The sequence below is a fragment of the Podarcis vaucheri genome, assembly GCF_965113315.1.
Source record: "Podarcis vaucheri genome assembly, chromosome: 9".
Taxonomy (NCBI): Eukaryota; Metazoa; Chordata; class Lepidosauria; order Squamata; family Lacertidae; genus Podarcis; species Podarcis vaucheri.
In genome coordinates this window covers 80,139,551-80,165,231 of record NC_138767.1, presented here as the reverse complement: position 1 = coordinate 80,165,231, position 25,681 = coordinate 80,139,551, and the positions used below count along the sequence as shown (strand labels likewise).

Sequence of the window (25,681 nt, the reverse complement as noted above, 5' to 3'; positions counted from 1 at the left end):
ATAAGCCCATCAAGAGCAAACTCTCACCACCTTACCCATAGCAAGGGCTGAAGGTAAGCTTTCCCGGTTGGCGGTGTCTGCCAAGACCTTCAAGATGAGCTCTTTATTCTTTATAAATAACTCCTTATTTATTGGAGGAGGAAGATTGTCAGATGAATTTGCCTGTAGTAAAGGTAAGCACAGAGAGGGGGAGAGAAGGAAAATGATAGAGAAGAGTTTAAAACATTAATCTGGATGCTATGTTGAGCTTAATGGTGGATGGATTCTCAATCTGAAATGGCGGGAGGTTAAAGCATTCTTCAGGTGTTGCGATGCAGTGCATGGGAAACCTGCAATTGGGGGGGTGGGGTGAGCGCTGGTTCTGCCAGTGTCGCCACCCCACTCGTGACAGTGAAGCAGTGCACCTCTTGTGAGGCTTCTCACACATCCTGTAACTTGGAAAAGTGATATCCCTGCAAAAAAGGGAAATAAGTGGGTCATGCACAACAAATAGTCACATCCATTGCACAAATCTTGGAAAGTTCACATGAATCAGGGAATTAGCACCGTGGCAGAGGAATGACTTAAATAATGCCCTTTCTCTGCACATGTCACATTACGTCCCATAGGACACTGTTTTAATGATGTGCTGCCATCTGGTGGGCAAATGTGATTCAGTTTAATTCCTTTCTACATATTGTTTGCCTAGTACAGTGGTACCTTGGTTTAAGAACAGTCCAGTTTAAGAACGATTTGGTTTACAAACTCCGCAAAACCGAAAATAGTGTCTTGGTTTGAGAACTTTACCTTGGTCTAAGAATGGAATTCGAATGGTGGAAGGGCACCGGTGGCGCGAGGCCCCATTAGGGAAAGTGCACCTCAGTTTAAGAACGGTTTTGATTTAAGAACGGACTTCCGGAACGGATTAAGTTCGTAGACCGAGGTACCACTGTATATCATTGCATTTTGGAATTTTCCAAGATGACTGTCTAATATGTGCCCCAACCATTATTGTCATTATGTTTCTTACCTGCCTTTCACCTGAAGGTCCCAGGGCAGGTACAACAATATAAAATGCACCATTCATTCAAGATACTTGTCCGGAAAATATTTTGCAGTATTACTGAAACATACGGAGCATATTGGCATTTGATGTATCATATTCCCAACATTTATTATTTGCCCCTGGATATATTTGGTTTAGCCTAGCCCAAGTGCCAACAAAACAGAAATTTACAAAACATTATTCAGGAGTAGTACTAAAAGTTTGCTGTGGGACAGTGTGCCACCTCCACTGACAGCTGTAATCTCACAGTTGAGGTTTTCTTCCCATTTAGTTTGATGTGCAGTAGCAGAAGCATCACAGCTCATAGAAAGTCCATGCCCTTTACTCAGTAACTTTTATCTACTCCTGCTTTACCACCAGGTTTTCCACATCTGTAGCATCTCACAATGGGCAATATTTTGTCATTAAGCAATTAGCTATAGTTCTTAATTGTAAATATTGAAAAATTGTGGACATGGCCCTCCTATTTCACTGCTTATTTTGTTACAGGATTTAAAATACTTGTTTTTGAAAATACTCCTTATCTCTACCAACCCATAACTGCACCATGATTTCAGATGACCTAAGATAGTCTTGTCTTCCATTTCCTCGTTTTATTCTATTTCTGGCAAACTGACGTTATTTCCACTTTGCATTGACCAGAAATGTGGCACAATCTGAGGGGAGGGAGGGGTGAGCCCAGGCCAAGGCAGAGACAGTGGCCAATCACTGCGAAGATTGCCTTTTCATTTGGGGGGCTGGGCTGGTAGGACTTCCCCTTTCCACCTTGGAAGTTCCTATTTCACTTCAGCTCTTGTGGAGCTTTCCAAATGAAGAAGTACTGAAAGAGCAAAGACTTCCGAATACGACCCCTCACGGGAGGGAGAGTTAGAAACCCCTTGCTTTGGTCGAGCTTCCATTTGTAACCTCTTCTCCAAACCAAATGCAAATCCCTTTCCACCAGTTGCACCGTAAGCTTTGAAAAGGACTCTGCAAATGACATCAGAGGTCACCTATGCTGAAGTGAGGTTCAAGAACAACGCGCCTTCACCTGCTGAACCCAAAGGTAATGATCTGCCGGTGGGGGGCAAGGGCATGTGTGCTGGGGTGTCGGCAACCGAAATGAGCCTCTGGGCGCTTCTTCCCCAGTTGTGTTGTTTTAGGACAGCTTGGCTATAGAATACCTTTTCAGTTTTCTACTGTTCTATTTAAATTCAGAGCAGGCAGAATTCAGACAAGTGTATACTTTTTTAGTATGGAAACCTAGCAGTGGGAAAACATTGCTGGCTGTTAGAAAATATGGCAGCAGTCTTACAATCTATTTTTTAATTACAAAAAATGCTCATTACAAGATTGAACCACTCCATAGGACCAAAATAATTCTTTCTTGTATCCAACCAACCAACCTGTAAGCCCAGGGGCTGGCAACCTAAGGCCCAGGGGCCACAAGTGGCCCACGGGGGTTGTTTAACCAGCCCATGAGCCACCCACGAACCGAGCCACTCGCTCGGCGAGTCCCCGTGCGCTGCGCTACACCGGCGCAGCGTGGGGACTCGCTTCCATGGCACCAGAAGCCGTGTCGACGCAGACGCTGGAAATCACAGGCACACGCACAATCCAGCCCATGGAGGGATCTCGGCCCAGGCGAGGTAAACCTTGCTGACCCCTGTGTAATCCCATTACTCTCTTGGGATATGTGGGAATTTGCCAGTTGGAGGAAACAGTACAGCCGGGATCAGAATAGTGTAGCTTCCTTTGTCAGAGATGAACAAACACACACAGAAACTTGAGGAAGGGAGGTGCATTTATATTTTTGCCACTTGGTTGCCATCCATTCCTTTCTGATAAATGTGAGATTAGAAAATGCTTACAAGCCCGATCAAAATTGGTTAGAATTGTACGCCATCACTGACCTCTGCTGGCCGATGGAAAGGGGGTGCTTCATTGTGGAAGAGGCCCTAGGCTTGCCTGGGCAGGCAGTAAGCAGCCACCATCGGATCTTTCATACGCAGTAGAGAGCAGAAAGCTACAAAACTGGGTGCTTCAAAGCAGGATTCAAAGTATCTGCTAGATCCAAAGCCCTTTGGATCCCTGAGGGGCCTGGTCTTTGGGCCCCTCAGCTACATCATCCTGGAGCTAGAGTAGCAAAAAGTTCTAGCAAAATCCTCCCTCCCTGCCAGTTTTCTGCCCAGGCTGGTAAGAGCCATCGAGGGTCTGAGCTTTCAGACTGCCCCCCTGCCAGACCCCATGTAGAAGTGCCTTCCTCCACGTCTAAAAACGCATCACAGAGGTTCTAGACAATGGACTAGGGGTTCTAGGCTAGTCCCCTAAATGTTTCCCTGCCACCTCCTTCCCAAAGCCCAGGAAGCTTCTGCCCGGCCTAGGGAATAAGGCACAGTGCCCTGATGGGGTCCAAGAGCTCTCCTGGCTTTGGGAAGGACGACATCCTGTCAGAGGCCTGTTGCCTCCTTCCCAAAGCCCAGGAAGCTTCTGCCCAGGTTAGGGAGGGAAGCGTGATGCTCATGTGCACAATGTCCCCATCCCCCCGCAAATCTCCCTCATAAGCCTCTGGCCTTAACTGTTCCCCTATGAAAAATTTCACCCCACACCACTGATTTTCGAGTATCCAGGTCTTAACCAATCTCCTAAGAGCTCAAAGGGAATGGTCATGGCAGGCTTTCTGAAGGAGCGATTCTCCAAAGAGGACTCTGCCAAAGGGAAGACCCTGCCTGGTTGGTCTAACATTTGATAGTCATGGTACCTAGGCCCTCGGGGTGGCTGACTCAGATGGGGGCAGAAAACCTATTTCCTGAGGAAAGGTTATCATGCTTAGGGCTTCTTCATTTGGGGAAAAGGCATGATAAGAGGTATATAAAGTGGATATGTGGAAAAAGTGGACATGAATAAGTTTTCCTCCGTCTCTAACAATACCAGAACTCAAGGTCATCTTTAGGAAGCTGGCTGGTACAAGGTTTGGGGCAGACAAGAGTGTACTTCTGCAGAAAGTGCATGGCTGAAGTGTGGAAGTCACAAGCACTAGGTGGGGAATTAAGACAAATTCACAACGGTAAAGGCCATGTTATCATATTCAAACTGGGAAAGTGACCTCCATTGAAAGGTGTGACGGCCATGTTTGACACTGAGTACTGGAGACAGTCTGCCACTGAATACTAGTCTGGGGAACACGAGGGGGGAGAGCGCTGTTGACATCTGGCTGTTTGGCCTCTGTGGGAAATGGCTGCTGGATGAGGTGGACTCTTTCTTCCATCTCATGTTTGTATGCCATGGGCTGCTTGCCCATAAAAGTATGGCACTTTAAAACCTTTCTTGGGATTTCCATCTGGAGACACGTAATCTTCAAGAAGATGGCACAAGGAGCCTTTTCCTTTTAGAGCATTCATCAAGCAGACTAGAGAAGGTGCAACGTAACCGGCAAGCATCAAGCAAAAAATGGCTTCAGAGGCAAAAACAGGAATGGTGCACATCTGTTCTGGACTAGTGGGTCTGAGAAATGAACAAAAGGCTATTTTTGGCTAAATAGCCCCACTTCCCCAATATTCCATACACGCGAATGTGCATGTCAGCTTTTTTGAACACCAGCATTCCACAAATTTCCGGCTGCCAAGCAGAATCAACTTGCATGATGTGCTAATGCCCAGCAGAATTATAGTTAATGGGGAAATACACTCAGAAACCAATTTGCATAAGTGGCCTATAGAGAATTTGTAATCTTCCCCAAAAATCTGCAGGCAGTAGATTTTTCAAAAATGATTCATAGTCACAAGGCATTTGTGTATATGAGAAGTGCAGAGCAGGCACATAAGAAGCTATTTTAGACAGTCATGTCATTGGCCTATCTAGTTCAGTAGCCAGTGTGGGGGCCCCCAGATGTTCTGAACCCCCTGTTCTCATCATCCCCAGCCGACTGTCTTCCCCATGGCCAGAGGTTGGGGGCTCCAACATAATGGGGAGGGTCCCTCTGCTCTAGACCATCTATGCTGACTGGCAGTGATATTCCAGATTTCACAGCCCTAAATTGAAATGTCAGGGATCGAACCTGGGATTTTTGCCTGAAAAACATGTCCTCTACTACTAAGGCATGGTCCTAAGACATTGCTACTGAGTCATTATGTCCCCCAAGCAACAGAGAGTCTTGTCGCACTTTACAGACGGCTGTTGGCATATGGTTTCTAGTGCACAGAACTAGCTTTCCCATAGGTCATTATTCTTCAGCCAGTGTGACTGCAAGTGCAACAGTGATGCAACAGCATGATTAGACATTTTAAGGGTTAACTAGCTTGCACTGAGTGCATTTGAGTAAGTACCCTTTACCTTTGTAATGGTGACATTTTCACTTTTCAGCATCTTCAGGAAGCGAAAAGCCACTTAGTACATTCCAGAAATGCAAGCCCTGGTTTCCGTGGGTGGTGTCGGGGTTTTTGATGTTGCTCTCCGTCATCCTTCTTGTTTTCATCATTGGTGAGTAAAAAGCAAACTGAACTTAAGAGAAAGGGGAAGATTCTGCTAAATGGTTGCGTAAAATTTCTGAGTAAAGAAGGGAGAAATAAAGCCTGCTAGATGTAAGTAGACTTAGTAGGTATTCTCTCCCTTTAGCAGAGAGTATGACAGAACCTAAAAGCTCTCCAGCTGACAAATGCCCTTCAAATTGATGAAGTTTGGATCGGACATGTTGTGATGAGGTGCACTAACATAATTAAACAGAATCCTCATTCATATTCACTCACTGTTTCCCATCCATTCAGGTAATCTCCTTTTTTAAAAAATCTGGCACCAAAAGGTTTGATAGATCACTTGCTCTCTTGACCATCATGGCTGATTCAGATTATCCAAAGGGAAGTCACTGGTTTGGTTGAGGAGACAGTGAATGCTTCATTAGGTGAGAGAGTGGTGCCTGCTAATCTTAAATAATCAGTACAGTGGTACCTCGGGTTAAGAACTTAATTCGTTTTGGAGGTCCGTTCTTAAGCTGAAACTGTTCTTAACCTGAAGCACCACTTTGGCTAATGGGGCCTCCCGCTGCCGCTGCGCAATTTCTGTTCTCATCCTGAAGCAAAGTTCTTAACCCGAGGTACTATTTCTGGGTTAGCGGAGTCTGTAACCTGAAGCGTATGTAACCCGAGGTACCACTGTAGTTTTTAGTGAACTAGGCAGTGGCAGCTGATCTGGCATTTTTGAAGATGTCCACCCATTTAAGATTTACTGCAGAGGTGCCCAATTCCAGACTGTTCAGGGGTTCATCACAGTGTTAACACCTCCTTCTGCCGCCGAGCCTTTTTTCTTGGACTCTGCAGTATTAAATGGTGCTGCTGTTCATTCCCTTTTCCCAGTTATCCTCAAAGGAAGTCCAAAGAAGGGATTCCTCAGAAGCCAGTTTCAGAAATCAACAGAATGGAATTGCCTCCTGAAGAGACCTGAAGGAAAAGGTGAGTCACTATGAATTAGAGGATCTGATGGGCAACAAAGGAAGCCACCTTAGTATGTGACTAAAGGTTAGAAGCTTTAAAATAAAAAGTAGAGAGCCACCCCCTATTTAAAGGAGCCCCTTAAAAGCAGGAATTGATCCAGAAATGCAGTTGGAATAGTCTGCCAAAAAGTTTTTAAAATATATAAGTGGTTTCTTTTTAAAACAGCAGCAGCAGCAGCAGCAACAACAACAACAACAACAACATTTAAATGTGTCTCACATTAAAATTCCTGAGAGTATTTGCCTTGATCCACTCCAGAGAGGCTAATATGTCTGCAAGTTTTAGTCACTTCTGCCAAAAGAAAAAAGTTGCATATTCTCCCATAAAAAAGTGGTGGTGATAAAACAACACTTCATTTGTCACTGTGTGCTGTTGAGTACCCCCAGAAAACAGGACTGGTTCCAGTGTTTTGAGAACCACATAACACAAGTGGGAGCTGCAAGGAAATGCTGCAATGTGGCCCTGGTCCTCTTCAGGATTCTAGGCAGCTGGCCATGCCCTTTCCCCAAATACTCAATTCCACCCACTTCCCAGTTTTCCACCCATTCTCCCAGACAGTCAGCATTCCACGCCTGCTGAACTGTTTCTGATTCACTCTTGATCCCTGACTGAGTTTTTTCCGATCATTTTTTGCAGTTCTGCAAACCTGGAGGTTCCCTTAAGCCTCCTTGGGGAGCATTGCATTGGCTCTGCCACAGCATTCACGGTGCATTATGCGCCCCACTGCCTCCCTCTTGGTAAGCAGCAGCAATGTGCTGGTTCCAGCTGCACTTAGTTTGGAAAATAAAGCATTGCTGAGCTCTAGTCTGAGCTTGAATCCTTCACTATTCTTTGCTCCTGAGTGCTGCTTGCTCCTCAACCTTGCCTCCTAGTTCAGGCCGGAATTGTTTTTTGTTCATGACTGCTGGTTTGCCCTCTCACTTCTGGGTCCCAGCTTCTAGCTCTCCTCAGACTGCTGCCCACAGTTCAGCCCTGGTAGCAGGAAATGGAGTTCCCTTGCTTGTGTGTCTGACCAGTAAAAGCTCCTCCACAGTGTGTATCACATTTATCATTTCTTTTCATGATACACATTGCCTTAACTGCTACCGCATGCAGTTCAAGTTTTTTCCTTTAGTATTTAAAGTCCTAAACAACTTGGGAACTGGTTACCTGAGGACTGTGTCATACCACTCTCCTCGGCTGGGTATTGCTAAGAGTACCACTTGCCCCAGGGATGTGCTTAATATGCATGCACTAGAAGCCAGGTTTTTAGGATTGCAGCTCCAGCCCTCTGGAGTCAGCAACTGAAATTAGACAAGTGCCTAATTAGACCCTGTGTGACCCAGTAGTTTTATGGAATATTAATAATACAATTGCTTTTAGTTTACTGAGTGTCATCTTTTTTGTTTTGTCTTATTGAGCACTGCTTTGGCCACTTTTGGTTGTGAAATATAATGAAAATAAAAATAAAAATATCCTGCCCATCTGACTGGGTTGCCCCAGCTACCCTGGGGTGAATTTGGGGTTCACAACGCCTGCCAGGTTAGGACTATATCCCCACTGAAAACCCCGTATGGAATCTGAATTATAGTGCCTATCTGAACATGTGAATTCCTGCTGGTGAGTCAAACCCTTGAACAACTAAGAAATAAACATGCAGACTTAACTCCAAGCTGCTTCCCTCACTTATGGGACTTGTCTGTTGATGTGAACAATGACACATGAGCCCGGAAATTGCTGCTGCAACCTGTGCAATCTCCCAGGCTTCAAAAGGGGAACTCTAGAAGGCGGAATGTTGTCACGTAGCTTTCAGCTGAGGACAAGTCCCCACTATCTTAATAGCAGGAAATGATGTGGTGTAGTGGTTAGAGCCTACCCTATCTCACATGGCCGTGGTGGGGATTTGAGGGTGGGGAGAACACTGTACGCCACCTTGAGCTCCTTTATGCAAAAAGAAGAACAAATGAGGCTTCCCCAAAGGGAAAGGGGAGTTGAGTGTGCACACTGTGAGCGGCACTCTTTGCACCCCTTTAAATTCTGAATGTCCACTTATTTTCTGACCCTTCCCTGTGCATATTTTTGAAACAAAAGAAAGGATGCGCAATGCTACAAATGGAACGTGCAATTTAAAAAGTGGGACAACTTAATGGAATGTGATGAAAAATAGCAAAAGAAAGATCTGGAAAAGGGCTGGGAGTGGGTGGGAGAGACCTGTTTCCAGTTGCAACAAGATTTCAGGTTGCTTCTTGTCTCTGCTTTCCTTACAGAACCACAGCTGTCATGTTGCATGGGGGACCTAGAGCAATTTGGATCCAGCTGCTACTATTTCTCCAAAGACGAAAGGACCTGGAACAAGAGCAGGGCAGAATGCATGAAGAAGGGCTTCGACTTGGTGATTATAAATTCAGAAGCTGAGCAGGTGAGCTCAGTGGCACAGCATGGGGATGGCCTCAGGCACAAAATTGTTAGGGGCACAAAACATCAATGCCCAGTGCGGCTTCACTGGGCACCATTGAGAACAGCTTCTCCATGTGAACCAGGAAGTGACCTCTCCAGACAATAGAACACTCGTCTTTTCTTATCACTGCAGCTGTTATCTCCTGTGTGATGTGGATGCTTTTAGGAAGTTGAATGCGCATGCGCCGTCCATTTCCCTCCCTCTCCCACTCCGTGTGGTGCTGGGTGAGCTGCTGTAGGTCAGCTTCCCCAACCTGGTGCCTTCCACCATGACCATTGGGCAGGGATGATGGGAGCTGTCCAATGACAAGTGAAGGGTTCCAGGCTGGGGAAGCTTCTGCTACATTGATCATGCCTGGAAGCAGCATGTTAGCATTTCTATCTCCCACCACTCAGCTATATTTGTGGCCTTTAGTTGCACTGGTGTTTACATGCTACGACAGGCAGCCTTGGGTTTGGGGTTTGTTTGACACAAAAGGATCCCCAAAGATCTCTGCTCCACAAAAACAGCTAACCTGTATAGACTGCTCTGTGATGTTAATTAACTGAAAGTTTGGTTCACATTTTTGTGCAGGGTTTCCTTACAAACCATACCCAGAACAGTCGAGTGGAAAACTTTTGTATCGGTCTCACAAATCAGAAGGGAACAGATCAGTGGCATTGGGTGGATGAGACTCCTCTTGACCCCATGCTAATGTGAGTAATACTTACATAGTAATAGTTATATTTAGCATTTATATTGTGCTTTTCAAATGTGCTTCATAGGCACATTGCAGATTGGGATGGCAGCTGAGGTTGAGCAAACGCTGCTTTGTGTTGCAGAAGGACAGGAGTGCCAGCTTGGCCCTGTGACCGTGGGTGCCCAGCGCCATAGGTGTCGTGCAGCGTTTACGGCCCTGGCACTGAAATTTGTGAGTGCCTGGCCCCTTCAGGGGGAATTTTGTGGGCGCTCGGGCAAACAGGGTCCCAGGGGTTTGGCAGGGAATTTCAAACTCTCCATATTTCCTCTCACCAAACAGTCGTGGGATAGGGATAGCACTGTGACAGAACCCTTGTTCTTCTTTATTTTGGTAATTCACAGCATTCTGGAGTGAATACTTTTTACAAAGTTAGGTGCTAGGGTTTGCTTTCATGTGCAGGAGCTCCAATCAAATCCAATATTATGTGTGTCTTCACAAAAGGCCAAAAAAGGAACATATTTTCATTTGTGGTGGGAGTGCCCTCCATCTCAGATGTTCTGGTTCAATTTTTTGTTGTTGTTGAAATAAGGAATATTCTTAGAGAACCTGTAAACAATGCCTTATGAGGAACGGCTAAGGGAGCCTGGAAACGATGCCTTATGAGGAACGGCTAAGGGAGCTGGGCATGTTTAGCCTGGAGAAGAGGAGGTTAAGGGGTGATATGATAGCCATGTTCAAATATATAAAAGGATGTCACATAGAGGAGGGAGAAAGGTTGTTTTCTGCTGCTCCAGAGAAGCGGACACGGAGCAATGGATCCAAACTACAAGAAAGAAGATTCCACCTAAACATTAGGAAGAACTTCCTGACAGTAAGAGCTGTTTGACAGTGGAATTTGCTGCCAAGGAGTGTGGTGGAGTCTCCTACTTTGGAGGTCTTTAAGCAGAGGCTTGACAACCATATGTCAGGAGTGCTCTGATGGTGTTTCCTGCTTGGCAGGGGGTTGGACTCGATGGCCCTTGTGGTCTCTTCCAACTCTATGATTCTATGATTCTATGTTCCAGCTATACCTGAAATGGCACTATTACCGATATTTTAAGGTAGAAAAATTCAGAAATAAAACTATTTACTTTGTTTTACTAGTGGCAGCATGTGCTACTATGGAAGATATTAGAGGAATGGGACATTGAAAAATGGTGAGATAATGTTTGGAGAACAGCCATACAGGAAAAACTTACATGGCATGTTAGATTATTGTCTGGTAGGAGTAAGCCAGAAAGCTTTGGGGCAATTTTGAGAGATCTTCTTAAATACTGTATACCAACAGGGCACAGCTGCCACACTCCTTGACAGCAGCTTCAGCATATATGTGGAGTATGTTGAAATGGTAGGATTTTTGTAGAGTTATATTGATAATTTTATGTGTCCCAGTTTCCCCATCTTTTTAGCTCATTTCCTATGTTTATATTCTTTCTGTGACATATAAGATACACTAGTCATCTATATTATTTACATCTACTGTTCATCCAAACATTATTCACCATTTCTCCCCAACTGTGCTTTATTGTTTTCTAAACTATGTGCAAAATTAATAGAGTATTTTTTAAAAGGCAAATAGAGATTTGGTGGGGTGAGGGGGATTGGTGCAATGCGTGGCGGAGCTATATACCTATTTTTCCTTGCTGCCGCCACCACCAACGTACCCATAAACAAGAAATCTACAATCCTGTCACAATATATAAGTAAAAATATAGAGAGAGGATTAAATAAAAAACATATTCACCAGCACTGGTGTCCCTGGTAGCAATAAGAGAAGCAGCCTGAAGTCATTCAGACTCCAGTCAAGCTGGCTTCTCCAAATTCAGGCAGATCCAGGTCTATGAGAATATCTTGAGGTAAGTATTTTCTTATTCCATGAGAAGCATATTTATATTGTTATTTTTCTTGGATATGTCATGCTTGTTCACCATGATCTTTCTTTGGGGTGCTAAGTCCAAAACATCATTTTTTGTGCTTCTATTATCCATTTGTTGTTGTTCTCCATCTTGGCGCCTGAAAACTAAACTCTCAAAATGGCTCCATTTCTGTCCTTCTTGAGTTGTTCGTTGGAGACCTCTTTGATTTCCTGAGAACCCAAAGTTTAATGAGCCTTGGGTATGCCTTGTCCTATTTGGACCGATGTACAGGGCTTGTCTATTAAATCCTAGCTTTGCATCCTTCTTTCATTACTTGTCTTCTCTTTCAGGTTCTGGAGAAGCAAGGAACCTAGTAATGTTGATGAAAACTGTGTTGTCATGCATATAGGTAAAGGAAAAGGCAACAAGATGAAGAATAACTGGAATGATGTCAAGTGTTTAGTGGACAAGCATAATTATGTTTGTGAAACAAATACAGTATCTTTTCCCATTTAAAGGATGATCTAGAGCAGTGTTTCCCAACCTTTTTTGGGCAAAGGCACACTTGTTTCATGAAAAAAATCTTGAGGCACACCACCATGCCAGATGGGGAAAGGTCACTTTTTACTTATGTAAAAAAATATAAAAAAATAGTAACAGCATAGAAGGTAATGGTTAGGCTAGCATCCCTCTTCCAAACACCAGGCGTGCTTCTTTCTCGTCACGTCCAGCTTCGCTCGGTTCCCCTTCGTTCACACAATTTCTATCGGCCCGTGCGAAACTTGCGTGCCCTCCTCGGCTCTCCCCTCACCTCGCGCCCTTGGGCTTATCTCCTCTTTCCCAGAGCGCGCTTTCGGCGACCAACTCGGCGGAATGCTCCCCTCTCCTAATGGTGGCTGGGCGCGTCTGTCATCGGGAGAGGGGTGGGATCTGCGGGCTGGGCGAGAGCTTGGTTGGCTGCCTCGGGATTTGCGCCTCTCTTCGGGTTGCGCAGTCAGGCGGCAGGTGTGCGAGAGAGGGAGAGCCGGGCAGGTTGCTCCTCTCTATTTCCCTCTCTCCGCCCACACGCGCCTCCCCCACTCCACTCCGCCCGAGACAGCGGTGGGGACTCTGAGGCGGCGGCGGTTAGAGCAAGAGCAGACGCGGGCCGGGATGGTGCATCTCGGGGAGGCAGTGGCCTTTGCCGCTGCCACCAGCGGCGGCGCTCTGCTGGAGGGGCGCCCGAGATTATTGGGGGGCAGAGCCCCCCCAAACGAATTTTTGAGGGGGCTCGGGCCCCCTCAGGCCCCATGGAGTCGGTGCCTATGCTCCTCGCCGCCGCCGCCCCGCCTCTCACCGCCCGACTCGCCCGCCTCCCTCCCACGGCACACCAGGCAACGTCTCACGGCACACTAGTGTGCCGCGGAACACCGGTTGGGAAACACTGATCTAGAGCCAAAAGAACACTTCAAACTATTAATCATGGGCCCCCTGACTGGACAGACTGAATCCATTCTGAGCATGGGCTCCACATGAGAAAGGTGTGCATTCTCATTCCACAATTGTGCTCCAAAAGAAATGTAATGTATAGAAATTTTCAAATGATAGGGAGAATCCAAAGTTCAGTAGAAAGTGATTAATATGTAGCCGTAGCACGTAGCTCCAGCCCTAACCACGTCTTCTCAGAAGTAAGTTCCATTGAATTCAATGAGATTTACCCCCAGGTAAGTGGAATTAGGATTACAGAGTAGGAGTCATTCCTGTAGCAGAATTAATTCTCAAAGTGTGAGGTTCTCAAAGTGCTCTCTCTGGCACCATGCCAGGTATCAAGGTGTATGTGTTGAGATATTTCAGCAGGAGCAGCAAGATTTTCAGCAAGGTCTAAAAGTCTACTTTTGTACATAGTGTTACACCCCCCCCCCCAATCTCCGAGCAGTGCGAGTTTCTGGGCACTTGCCTAGGGTTCATGTTTCCTTTGGAAATGAGGCACAGCAGAGACTGTGGTGTCTTTAGGATCTATGGTTTATTTACACATATATACAACCTGAGCCTCAATGGAGGGGCTCCCAGCTTTACACTCCAAGAGGGTCTTGCTTCTCCCAAGGATGCAGCCCTGGTTTCAAACAGACACAGCCATCCTGCCTGTTGCCCTGAAACTTACCTTGCTCTCCCACCCACACAACTCCTGACTCCCAGGCAGCCGCCTAGCTTGCTTCTCCGTTGCATCGCTGCTAACCGACTGAAAAACCTTTCCCCCTTCAATCCTGAAACACTACCACTTCTGCCTTTTTCTCCGCTAACTAACACAGAGCTCAGGGAGAAGGGCCCCCGCCCCTCTGCCATCTTTGCTTCTGGCTCATCAGCCTGCCTTTGTTCCCTGCTGGTGGCCCACCTTCTCCCAGGCAATTTCTTGTGCAAGGAAAAACTGATTTGGCCTGTATTTTGGCACTGCTAAGCTCAATACCTGGCAGCCCATCTTAATGCTCCAAGCATTGATTAAACTCCAACACCCACTAGACCCAGGAATTCAGGGGAGTCAAGGTGCCCACAAACGCATAACAATATTGAAAGATATAAAGATACTGATCCTATGATGGAGGGGCTCATTGCATTAGCACCCCAAGAGGGTCTTGCTTCTCCCAGAGCCGCAGCCTTGGATTCCAGCAGAAATCAGGCCTGGCGCTGCCCAGCCTGCCGCCTGCCAACTTCTATGTTCTAGCTCACCTAACTTCACTCTCAACTCTGAGCTTCGTCTTCTAACTACTGGTGAATGAATGGATGAAACTTTATTTGCATTAGCCATTGGCCATAGCAATAAAAAAGCATTATGATGTACACAAAACACAATAAAAGTCAATTATAATAAAACACAGTTTAGGGTCCTGAATCATCAGTCAAACAGTGGATCTTATTCTGATTGCCCCAGCTAAAAACCTTGCAACCTTTGCTATCGTCCGCTCCTCTTTATCTGCCAGGAGAAAAGACACTGTGGCAGTGGTTGGACAACCCAGAATGGACAATAAGAGAGGGGTGAGTTGAGGGAGTTGGCCGTCCATCTGCTATCTAACACAAAGGTCATGACCTCAGCAGGAAGCTGGCTTGGCCATGCCAGAAACTGAATCTTTGCTGGAGTGTGTGATGCTTTACAACTGACTGGCCTTCAGGATATTTGGAAGTAGTGTTGTAAAAGAGTGGCCAATCATTTGTCCTCAGGATGGAGAATTTGCAAATATAAGTTTTAGTGCACAGTTGTAATCGACAACTGTAGTAGTAATCAACAGCAACAAGACAAACAAAGCCTTTTAAAGGAAGATTAGCTGCCAGAATTTGCTGTTCCTTACTTGGTAAGGATGAGAAAGATCCTGCCTCAGAGGTTTTTGGGTCACTTTTGCATCCATCTTAGAGACCTGGGAGACGTGTGTGTGTGTGTGGTGTGTGTTGCCATTTGACACGTTTTTGTAATCTTCAAACTGTCCAGGCAGGGAGGAGAGGGGTGTTGCAAAGCAAGACTTTGCAGCCAGGAAGACAGAAGCAGCCATATAGTTATAAACTGGATAATTTGCTTTAATAGCATCAGCCCAGACTATTTGCAGCAGAAGCAAGGAGGAAAGGGGAACGAGAAACAAAACTCACAACTTGGGAAGGCCACTTGCAGTTCCTTTTTAGTGAGGTTTTGGCGAGTATTAAAGGCTGCTGCTTATTCCAAGAAGGGGAGCAAAGGAAGTGGTGCAGTTCTATAAGTGACAGCTCCAACTTGCAGTGGAGAAATGACTTTACAATGACTAACTGGCCCTTTCTCTTTGTGAGAGAAAGCCCAGTTGAGAAAGTGGCGGGCTGGGTGCCTCTTCTTGAAAGCTCATAGTGATCATATGCCTTGTCATGAAGTCTGTCAGATGCTGGAATTTTTAGTACACACAATGGCCAAGTGCTACAGATTTTACACTTGTTGCAACTGGAATCCATATTTTCACTGTCATTAAGCAATAGCTTTAATACAGCAAAGTTCAAAGCAAAGAATCTGGCCGAAGAAATTCTGCAGCAGAGAAGTTGGAGACAGAGCAGTTATTGGAGAAGACAAAGCTAAGAAGGTGCAGAAGGCAAGTCCAAAGGTGGAAGTAAAAGGAAGAGAGGAAGCAGGCAGCATATTGGTCAGAGAAACTGTCAATATATTTAATAATATTGGTTAGAGTACTCATTCTCAAACTTTTTCCTCTGGGCCACACTTTCAGAATTTTTTTTTTGCTCGCAGCACACCAAATTCTTTATTGCTAAGAAACACGTGGGAAAACACAACTAGGATTGTCCTCAGTATCACTTGATGCCCTTGCCTTGATGCCTTTTGAAAATATTTCTACGTCAATTATGCAAATAAATATTTTGATTTTCCTTGAATCTTCCTGCCACACCCTTTGAAAACCACGGGGATCGAGCAATCCAACCACTGGTAAATGCTTTTGAAGCCTGTTGATTTTAAACACACAGTTAAACCTCTCCCACTGAAATAAATAAACCTGAATTCATTGGATTGTCCTTTCATTCTGCTAAGCCATAAAAAGACTATTGCCACACACAATACAGTTTGAGAGTATTGTGCTATTTATGTTAATATTTTGTCTTGGATAATAAAGCCAAGGCAGGAGGTGGAATTGTAAGGTGTTTGCTCCAGAAAGCAAGAGCTGCTTTAAGATTCATGCATGAAAATATGGACCAGATTGTTCCCTGATATGTTAGCTAGCTGCCAGATAATGAGTTTATGTAGACACAATGCAGAAAACAGTGCTGTATAAAGAACACCCATAAAAGGAGATGGCCAGGTGACTTCATAATCATTTCCACTTTTATTATGTATCATAGCTATACTATAGGACCCGTAACAGGAAAGAGGCACTAATCATATAAAAGCATTAGGCAAATCATCAAACCCAAATCAGCAGCAAGCAATTTTAAGCAGAATTCATCTTGAAGTTGATTCAATTTAATTGTGTCATTCAGATTCATCCCATTTTACTGTGTCATTCAGATTCATTCATTCAGATCCAAGCTCTTCTGATTCCTCATGGAGACACATACTGCTTCATTGGATTCTCTGCCCATGGGGGGAAGGATCTGGCCAGCTTCTGAGAAAGCTCTTTCTTAATAGGCCACTTCCAGGCTTGAAAGAAGGGGGCTAGATCTCTCTTCACTTGCTGGGAGAACTTTTCTGCCCACAGATTCATCTTGGACTCGTTGTCTTCTGGGATTTGGGTCAGTTTTTGGTACTCAGCAAAAATGTGCATGTAGGCCTCCCATCCAAATGCCTCCTGCAGCTGAAAATCAGGAAAAAGAATGTGTATTCAGTCCCTTTCTTAAGTACAGTGGTACCTTGGGTGAAGTACTTAATTTGTTCCGGAGGTCTGTTCTTAACCTGAAACTGTTCTTAACCTGAAGCACCACTTTAGCTAATGGGGCCTCCTGCTGCTGCCGTGCTGCCACTGCGCAATTTCTGTTCTCATCCTGAGGTAAAGTTCTTAACCCGAGGTATTATTTCTGGGTTAGCAGAGTCTGTAACCTGAAGCGTATATAACCTGAGGTACCACTGTACTTCATAATGGCTTCTGTGTACAAAGTAAGGAAGAGGTACCCATACGTTATGCTCAGAATGCCCTTTTTGTCTCATATTTTGTTGCATGCTACCCCAAGTGGTGCAAGATTCCAGGGGTTCCAGGCACTTACCCAAGGTTCATGTTTCCTCAGAATGAGGGACAACAGAGACTGTGCTGTTTTTATGATATAGGGTTCATTTACACATATATACAACCTGAGCCTACAATGGTGGCGGTCATAGCATTAACAGCCCAAGAGGTTCTTGCTTCTCCCATAGCCACAGCCTTCGATTCCCACAGAAACCAGGCATGGAATGTTAATATACTTTTATTGCATTTTACCTGCAAATATGGTTCCAGTGCAGTAAACAGCTCAAAGTCCTTTAACTGGCCATTTTTAATGTAATTTTCAATCCTTTTCTTTCTGAGCTCCGGCAGAAGTTCCTCATGGGCCCTTTCTCTTGGGGTGTTCAGGACAGTCTCATTTACATAAACAGACCATAGATTGCAGGTAGCTTCAGTGGTGTGAGGTGGAAAATCCCATCCGGCCTGCTGCTGGTTGTGCCCTAGCTCATGAATGGGGCCCCATAGGCCATTGGCATGTATGGACTGCACATCTATCATCTCTTGCACTGACACCAAGTGAAGCATGATTGGGTAGCCAGCATGCATCCAACCTAAGGAGTGGTGAGTGAGGAGAAAGACACACAAAATAGACCCTTAGGAGCTGAATGCCAAGGAACCAGCTGTAGATAAAACATAGTCTAAGCATGCAGTTGAGGGCCATCCTTTGGAAACCATGGCAACACAAATGGCTTTCTGGTTAGGTGATGTTGTCTGTTGGGAAACATGAGGAAACTACTCAGATTGATGTGCTTAAATGTTGTTGCAGCAGAGCAGGCATTGGCTAAGGCACCAAGCCAGCCATGTTTAGGATTTGTGCATTAGCCTGTGTGCATTGCCTTTTGAGAGCAGGACAGAAGACTGAATTCTCTTCTGTCTTCCATCATGGTTCCTACCCTCCTTCCTACCAAAGTACTTGACCCAATCCAAACTTGCTTAGTTTTAGTAAGGTGGTTGTATCAAATGGCCTCAGGCTATGCCCCATTATAACGGAACACTTTGACAACTAAAGAAAATCAGAAGAGGCCTAGTCCAGCACCTTGTTCTCACAGTGGCCAACTAGAGGCTTGTGGGAAACCAGCTTTTGTGAAAAGAAGTGTTCATATAGCAAACAGGCTTCCTTAGGACAAAGGTTCATGTGGTCTGAGGGAGAATGACATGAAAGACCTTTGGGCAAGGAGGACCTAAGGCAGTGGTGTGGAGTTGCCTGGCCTGTGGGACAATCTTGGCCAGCCAGTTTGGCCCACAAGACCATTAAGAAAACAACCCATCTGTCAATCAGCTGATGTCACTGTGATGGAGAGTATGAGGTCAGTTGATGGTTTCAATTATTCAAGGTTTTCCTTGAAATGGAGGAGTATGCCCCTGGTTTTGGCCGCAGTTTCAATGCAAATCCTTTGTCATTGGGAAGGGGACTACACTGATATTCCTGCTTAGGAGTATCTCCCTCCGCTCCATTTCCCCCTCCAACTTTGGGACTTCAAAGCATCAAAATAGTGGACATCTTTGTGACAGCTGGTGATTTGACAGGAGGCTCCACTCACCCATCAAAACTGGCCAATCTTACTAAGGATCTGACTTGTAGATCCAAAAAAGACCCGTACCCTTGACTTAAGGGAAGCTATAACTGTACTCTCACAGGGCGATACATGTAGATTGCTCACTGCCAAGCCCTAGGATGTGAAACGGGTGGCACAGATCCAAGGGAATCTGGTAGAATGCTAAATTCCTCTTATGCATGCCTGGCCCTTCAGACTACAACTCCCAGAAATCTTCAGGGGTAAGTCAGGAGAATGAAATGGCTAAATAACTAGCTAGCTTAAGTTTCCAGCACATCAGTGCCCTCTGGACTGCTTTTCTAGGATGAGTTGCACTTGTCTAAAAACTGCTGCATTGTGCAAAATGCCACTTTCAGCCACATATGTATGAATTTTTAAATATTGTACTTGCCAACTGATATTTGAACATCTGCCACAATTCTCTCTGGCCTGGGGAAAACAGCAGGGACGGATGCTAACTTGGCCACTGCCTTCATCATGTTGTCCCAGATGGTGAGAAGAACCCCAGGATTGTCCATCGTCCGCACATTGTCTGCTGGAACTGTCAAAATAACGTTTGTGGTTTCTAGCTCAGCCCAGGGAGCAGGAAAGTGGCGGATAGTGTTCTGCCAGGCAGATGTGCTGGTTTCACCTAGTGAAATATTTTAAAGGGAGATGTTTATTTTGAAAAAACACATTGCGTACTTTTCCATTATGCAGATAACACCAAGTAATTAGGCAAGTTCATTTAAAAGAAAAAAATAACCAGCCTCTAAAAAAGAAACTACAGATAACACTCATTAACAGTATTTGCATCCATTTGTGGAAAGAAGGGGATTCACAAGTCCTGGAGTGCCTCAGCTGATTCCACCCTCCTTTCAAAGTACAGGCCAGGTGTCACTTCAGGCTGAAGGCAGCAATGGATGTCAGGTTCATTGCAATGATAGGAGGAGCTGCAAAGTGTTCATAAGTGGCTGCAAAGAGAGGAGCAGTTCTTGGAAACACCAACAGAATTTAGACATGGCAGCTGGACCTTTGGAGATCCGTTATGGTTACAGGAGTTGCACAAAGTTTGCTCAGATATTACAACAAAGGTGAAAACAATCACACACGATCAGGTGTGGCGCATGAGAACGTGGCTTGGTGGTGGTACAGAAGGACCAACCCACACTGCAGGCCTGCCCCACACACTGTTTGTTAAGGATTAATATGTGGGGTGGGGGACAGGCTGAAATGGTGCAATAGTGAGGCTATGGCACTATGAACATATTCAGAAGTACTTTTAAAAAATTGTACCATATTACTTTATCTCTCTCCCTCTAAGAAGAATGGCCAAAGAGGTAGGAAAGTCTAGAGGGGGGGCAGTATCTGCAAGAAACTGGCAGCATCGGACTGTGTGCAGCTGCTGTGCTCTGCGGAGCTCCCAGAATGCAGTGGGGCTCCAACCAGCTTGCCAATTGCCTTACGTTTGAATTCAGATCCATTTCCTATAGTTCAAAGGACATTTCCAGGGCATTCCTATGCAAGTCTACTCAGAAAGAAGTGCCACCGAGACTTCTGCACAACCCGTAGGTGTGTGCTTTCCTTCTTACCATGTTTGTAATAAGGTGCCTGGACCGCTCCTTTGATGGTAACAGAGATCAGGCCCACCGATGACTTCTCTGGCACAATGATGTATAAGAGGCCACCCCACAGGCTGGAGACTTCCACGCTCTGAGCCTTAACTTCAAACCTCCTTGTCACTACAGGAGCACGTTTCAGCTCCTCAGCATCACTTAAGTCATCTGAATGACAACCAATCTGCACCTAGAGAAAGGAAGTGTGATGCTTCAAATCAGACTTTGCCACAAAAGACAATGGGCCATTAAACACTCTTTGGTCTGCTGTGTCCCTTTGACATGACTCCCATCTTGAAACTGATGTGTTGATACTAAGTTGGAAAGATCCAAAGATAGAAAGAATCCATTTCCGTGCAGTACATTGATTGTCTACTCAGCAGCGAGTTTAATTGGGATTTATTCCCAGGTAAGCCTTATTCCCAGGTCTTACAGATCAGGGTCAGTCCTCTCAATCAGGAGTGCCAATATGGGGGGGGGGCAGGGAAGGCCCCGCCCCACATAATTGATCACATGATGTGGTGCATGCTCACCATTTGTATGACAATGCCTATCAACTTGGGGGAAGCCTGGCACCCTTAAATATTTTATGGGGGGGGGACGAAGACCTCTCCGCCCCTAGGAGTTGGCTCCCATGCTCTCAATGCTTGTGTTCAACAAACAGAAAGTGGAAGAATGCAAGGTATAGCATGCTAGACCTATTGTGTCTTGTGACACAATAATTTCACAAGAAATTCCAGCCCCCAAAGTAGATCTGAACCATATAGTAAAAACAGTACAGAGTCTGTTGTTTGCAATTCAGCTGAAGTTATTCCAAGTTGGTTAGCACCTGTAATTTAGCACCGATGGCATTGTAGGGAAATAGCAAGCTGGCTGTTTTCATTGGGGGGACATAGAGGCCCGTGCTTCTCCATGCTTCATTTCCTGCAAAGAGGTCAAAGCAGAGTATAAATCAGTCAAAAGTTGTTTAGTACAAATAAAACAGTTTAGTTAGCTTTCCTTTTCAAAAAATACTTTCCCACTGAGTCCAAGACTTCAAACTTTGTATGGGTTAACTAGAGATTTTCCTATATAATCCTTGGAATGTCTTGTAAGCAACAGAAGGATGTCAATTTCTTTGGCTCTGATCCCACCATTTCTCCAAAACGGCACCTGTGCTGCTCCTGCACAGCCCCAACGTTGTTCAGAAGTAATTCTCTCTGGGTTTGGTGGGGCTTATCCCCAGAACAAAGCTTCAGGAAGCTGGACTTTATTAGAATTCAGTTAGTTAGCATCTTTCCCAGAGAACATATCTGCATATTTACATATTCTAAATAGCCTGTGGTTTGTTGTAAAGAGAGGTCCTGAGTATACAAACAAAACATCCCTATTAGACAGCAGCATGAAGCTCCAGTTAAGTCATTCCTGGAAGTCCCACAATCAGGAGCCAAATGAGAAATGGTTTTCAGAACACTGTTCACCTTGCACCCCCTATTTCAATCCAAAAGTTTGTTGTGTTAACCTTTCAGCTCAGCAGTAATTAGTAATTATTCACACACATTGCAGGTGAGGAATGAACTGAGTTTTGCCTTGCTCAGGGTCACTATGACTTTATGGCTGAGACAATATTTCAACAACGCCCTTCCCAGCTTATGGCAAATTCTCAGGATGTCAGATACTGTATTCAGATAGCTAAAGCCAGCAGATCAAGCAATGAGCTGAGTGAAAAATCGAAAATACTTCTTACCATTATTCTTTCCATTTATTCTGATAGTTTGAGGAGGGGAAATAGGGTAAGTTGCTCCAAGCTGTTGATTCAGGCTGGGCGCTAGCTTCTGGAATTCTGGGGAAACGTTGTAGAGCTCTGAAGACAGCTTGATAAAAAATGCCTCCTCTGAGCTGGATTTGATGGGGTTGCTTGCACTGATCTCAGGAATTCCCCTGGACTTCATCAGCTCCATCAGATCTTCATGCACAGAGAATATAGTAGGGGATTCAGTAGCTGGGATCTTTATCAGTGTAACCAAATCTTGTCCTAGCTTCTTAAGCCATGAGGAATATGGTGACTTCAGAGCTTGGCGGTTCTCAATGTGTTGCTGGAATTGGAAGAAGGCTTTCCGGAAGTGATAGGCCAAAGCAACTTCTCTGGCTGGTCTAGCTGGGAAGATTTCATCAGGTGAGCTGATATCGTTTCCAAGGATCCCAATTCCAAATTTCTCCAGTATTTTGTTTCCTGGAAACTCAGTAATAATACTGGAACCAGTATTTTCATCAGCACTTGACCAGGCTTGTCCGCCAATCAGGAGTCCACCTCCTTCAGAGACAAACTCTTGGATTTTTTCCACCTCTGTGTCATAGTAGGCTGTGCAGCAATACACACTGAGGCCATCTTTAAGGTCTGTTAGCTCACATGTGATCTTCGCTTGATCTAGCATGGAGTAAAGGTCCTGGAGATAATCTCCAACACCCACCTTTCCTCCCTTCCCAGAACTAAGCCACCGGATTGCATTGAGGACGAAAGGTTTCATGGATGGTGTGCTAAACAGGTTTTCATGAGCACTTACGATAACCCGTCCCCTCCCATAACGAGCAGCTGCAAGAAACGACTGGTTGGCATCATCTATGGCGACTGGAAATGCCAAGGTTCCATGGATTAGCAGCTCAGATGGAACACCATCCTGAATCTTGAATTCCTTCACTCCACTAAGAAGAGCTGTTAAATCACTTTGGATATCTAATCCATGCCTGGAAGAAAAGCAATATCAATTCTTATCATGAGGAGTAACACTATATGGCAAGACAGCATCTTATTGTCCTTTCTGAAGGATCTCAAGAGATTCTTACAATTTCACGTACAGTATATACTTTCAAATACAACAAATTGCAGTTTTGTCACTAGGATTTATATGTAATTTACTGCTGGAATTCATTGCTTTATAAGGAATTCCTAGCAAATTCCTTAGACTTCTACAGTGGCAGTTCCAGAAGAGCCAGACCTTTTCCAATGAGAGATGCGTACGCCCCACTGGCATGATTTGCTCTTTTTCCTGTATGGCCAGCAAGATGCAAGAGGAAACTTGGCTTCAGTGATTATCAAAATCATTCTTTTGAGCGCAGGGCTCATCCTGACCACCAGTACCTTACATGGGCTGGCAGGTGAGCTGGCCTGGCTAATTTGTATGTAACTTGTTTTTATTCGCATGTCCCCCAAGGTAGGTTTTGGGAGGGGGAAAAACCTCTGGGAACTTTTCTGGGAACCTCAAAGGTGGGGTGTGTGAGAGAGAGTTTTACATCCCTGGCAATCTTTTCTCACACAGGTTTGAAATCCAAGCACTGTCAGATCCCTTGGCTTCTCCATCACATCCCAGAAGAGAACATTAAGGCTCTGCAACAGCAACAACTGAGATGGGAGGAGGACCACCTTTTGTGGAGGAGCCTGCGCTGCATCTGACTGCTTCTCCTATTGTATGCAGGGAAGCCCCATAATTCAACTACATCCAATAAAGAGAAATTAAAACCCTGCAGGGGGAAAACAGAAGGAAGGAAAGGCAACCTGGGTTTTGTCCCTGGAACATTTTGTCCCCATCCCTTTAAACTAAAGGCTTAAATCCACAATTTGTGGGCACTCCTACTTCCCCCAGGTCATTTTAAGCCCTGACATTGGTTCACATTAGCCAATATTTTTTGACAGCCCCTCCCCTGGGAGAACTCACTGGCACTGTAGATAAAGAGGCACCTTGGTGTCTACAAGTGAATCACAACTATTACGAGCAATTTAATCCTCAGTGCCTAGCAAACAAGTCACAGTATGTGAGACTTTGATGGACACCTAACATCACCTCTTAGGGCCAGCAGGAGAAAGCTCTGCTCAATGGAATGGGAGGCTGCCCTGTGTGCCAGGGAAGTCTTGCTTTTTTCATTGCCTCCATCACTATCACAAAGTAGACTTCAATTCTTACCTGTGTTTGGTCACAAGTTTTGCATATGTATGTATGTATGTATACGTGTGCGCGTGCGCACACACACAGATGTTGGGAATTGGCTTGCAGGGTTTTTTAAAATGAAAAATGTAGGTAAGAGGTTTACTCACTGGGTGATAAGTGGAATCCTCGGCATTTGTGCGGACACAGGGAAGATCCCATTGCCTCCCACGTTGCCAGTGAAGTACACACCAGCCACACTCGCCACCCGGTTGCCAGGAAACCCAAGCAGCACGTTCTTCATGCCATGTTGACTTGCCCAGTGCCAGGCCTGACCTGCGACGAGCAGGCCCCCACCACTCTTCACAAACTGCACAAGGTCATCTGCGTGCACCTCCTCATAGGCATCTGTGCAGTAGACTCCCAGGGAAGACCCCAGCGCTGCCCCTGCCTGCACTTTCACACCATTGCGGAGGAGCATTTGAGAGAGGGAATCCAAGCTTGCATGGACGCCCACCTGTGACGCCCCGGAGGGCTTGAGCCACTGCAAAACATTTCTAATGAATGGCAAGAACTGGGGAGTTTTCAGGGCATCTTCATGGGACACAACTACCATGCGCCCCTTCCCGTACTGGGATGCAGCAATTAGCACTTGCCCATTTGCATTCACAAGGACAGGGAAAGCTTTATCTCCTGTAAGCAGAAGCTCACAAGGCTGGAACCCCCCACTAAAGTCAAAAGAAGGAACGCCCTTAACTAGAGCGGCATAAGAATTTTTGAAATCCATGTCAGATGTTTGGAATGGATCGTTGAATGCTGGAGCTGAAAGAAAGATAGAGAGAGAATGCAACACATCTAATTAGCACCTGCAACTCCCCGTTACATCCATAGTTCCCCATAAAAAAATGAATGAGTACAAAATCTTACCAAACTTGAGTTCCTCTCTAGAACTGCCAGTGCACAGTGACAAAGTTTGGGTGCCTTTATACCCAACAGCTAGCTTTTTTGGGGGTGGGGGTGGGGGGAACACGATGGGTGTGGGAGTAGCTTTAGGCCAATCAGAAGCCCATGCTAAATACCTGTCAGTAAGTTAGTAACAGCACTATAATCCCCTTTAAGCTTTTCCTTGTTTCTGTACCTAGAAATGGTTAAATATAAAAAAGCAGTGGTTTATTGTATTAACATGTCCAGAATTGAGGAAGGAAAATTAAACCCCTTTTGAAATTAAATCCCACCTGTCTTACCTACTAAAGCTGCAACCCTAACAACACCTACTAGGGAGTCAGACCTGTTGACTATAATGGGACTTACTTCTGTGTAAACACACCTAGGATTCCTCAGTCAGTACATCTGTGTGAAACTCAGCTGACCATTCACGTCTGGCCAATGCCTTCTGTCAAAAAATTTACAGAAGAAAGTATCT

General features: G+C 45.2%; 3 protein-coding genes across 3 annotated transcripts in view; 1 reads left to right on the top strand and 2 right to left on the bottom strand.

Annotated features, from left to right (window-relative positions):
• SH3TC1 (SH3 domain and tetratricopeptide repeats 1) overlaps nucleotides 1-25,681 on the bottom strand; it is a 409,292-nt gene that overhangs the window by 260,453 nt on the left and 123,158 nt on the right. The window lies entirely within an intron of this gene.
• On the top strand, nucleotides 1,482-15,885 carry LOC309541141 (C-type lectin domain family 4 member A-like). Its single transcript, XM_082238612.1, has 7 exons — nucleotides 1,482-2,090; nucleotides 5,387-5,503; nucleotides 6,373-6,468; nucleotides 8,757-8,908; nucleotides 9,521-9,642; nucleotides 11,872-12,052; nucleotides 12,957-15,885. The coding sequence occupies exons 1-6, from the start codon at nucleotides 2,021-2,023 to the stop codon at nucleotides 12,035-12,037; spliced, it is 723 nt and encodes a 240-aa protein (XP_082094738.1). The 5' UTR covers nucleotides 1,482-2,020; the 3' UTR covers nucleotides 12,038-12,052; nucleotides 12,957-15,885.
• Nucleotides 16,316-25,221, bottom strand: LOC309540575 (TRPM8 channel-associated factor 2-like). The gene is made up of 8 exons (XM_082237514.1): nucleotides 25,186-25,221; nucleotides 24,429-25,080; nucleotides 22,086-23,083; nucleotides 21,189-21,283; nucleotides 20,336-20,549; nucleotides 19,156-19,395; nucleotides 17,425-17,759; nucleotides 16,316-16,806 (listed from the first exon to the last, which is right to left on the bottom strand). The coding sequence occupies exons 2-8, from the start codon at nucleotides 25,043-25,045 to the stop codon at nucleotides 16,555-16,557; spliced, it is 2,751 nt and encodes a 916-aa protein (XP_082093640.1). The 5' UTR covers nucleotides 25,046-25,080; nucleotides 25,186-25,221; the 3' UTR covers nucleotides 16,316-16,554.

Coding starts and splice junctions, on each gene's coding strand:
- LOC309541141 (XM_082238612.1), top strand. CDS start 2,021: ATGACATCAGAGGTCACCTATGCTGAAGTGAGGTTCAAGAACAACGCG. Junction 2,091..5,386: donor TTCACCTGCTGAACCCAAAG/GTAATGATCTGC, acceptor TTCACTTTTCAG/CATCTTCAGGAAGCGAAAAG. Junction 8,909..9,520: donor TAAATTCAGAAGCTGAGCAG/GTGAGCTCAGTG, acceptor ATTTTTGTGCAG/GGTTTCCTTACAAACCATAC.
- LOC309540575 (XM_082237514.1), bottom strand. CDS start 25,045: ATGGATTTCAAAAATTCTTATGCCGCTCTAGTTAAGGGCGTTCCTTCT. Junction 20,550..21,188: donor CCATCGGTGCTAAATTACAG/GTGCTAACCAAC, acceptor TCCTTTCTCTAG/GTGCAGATTGGTTGTCATTC. Junction 19,396..20,335: donor GGCACCTTATTACAAACATG/GTAAGAAGGAAA, acceptor ATATTTCACTAG/GTGAAACCAGCACATCTGCC.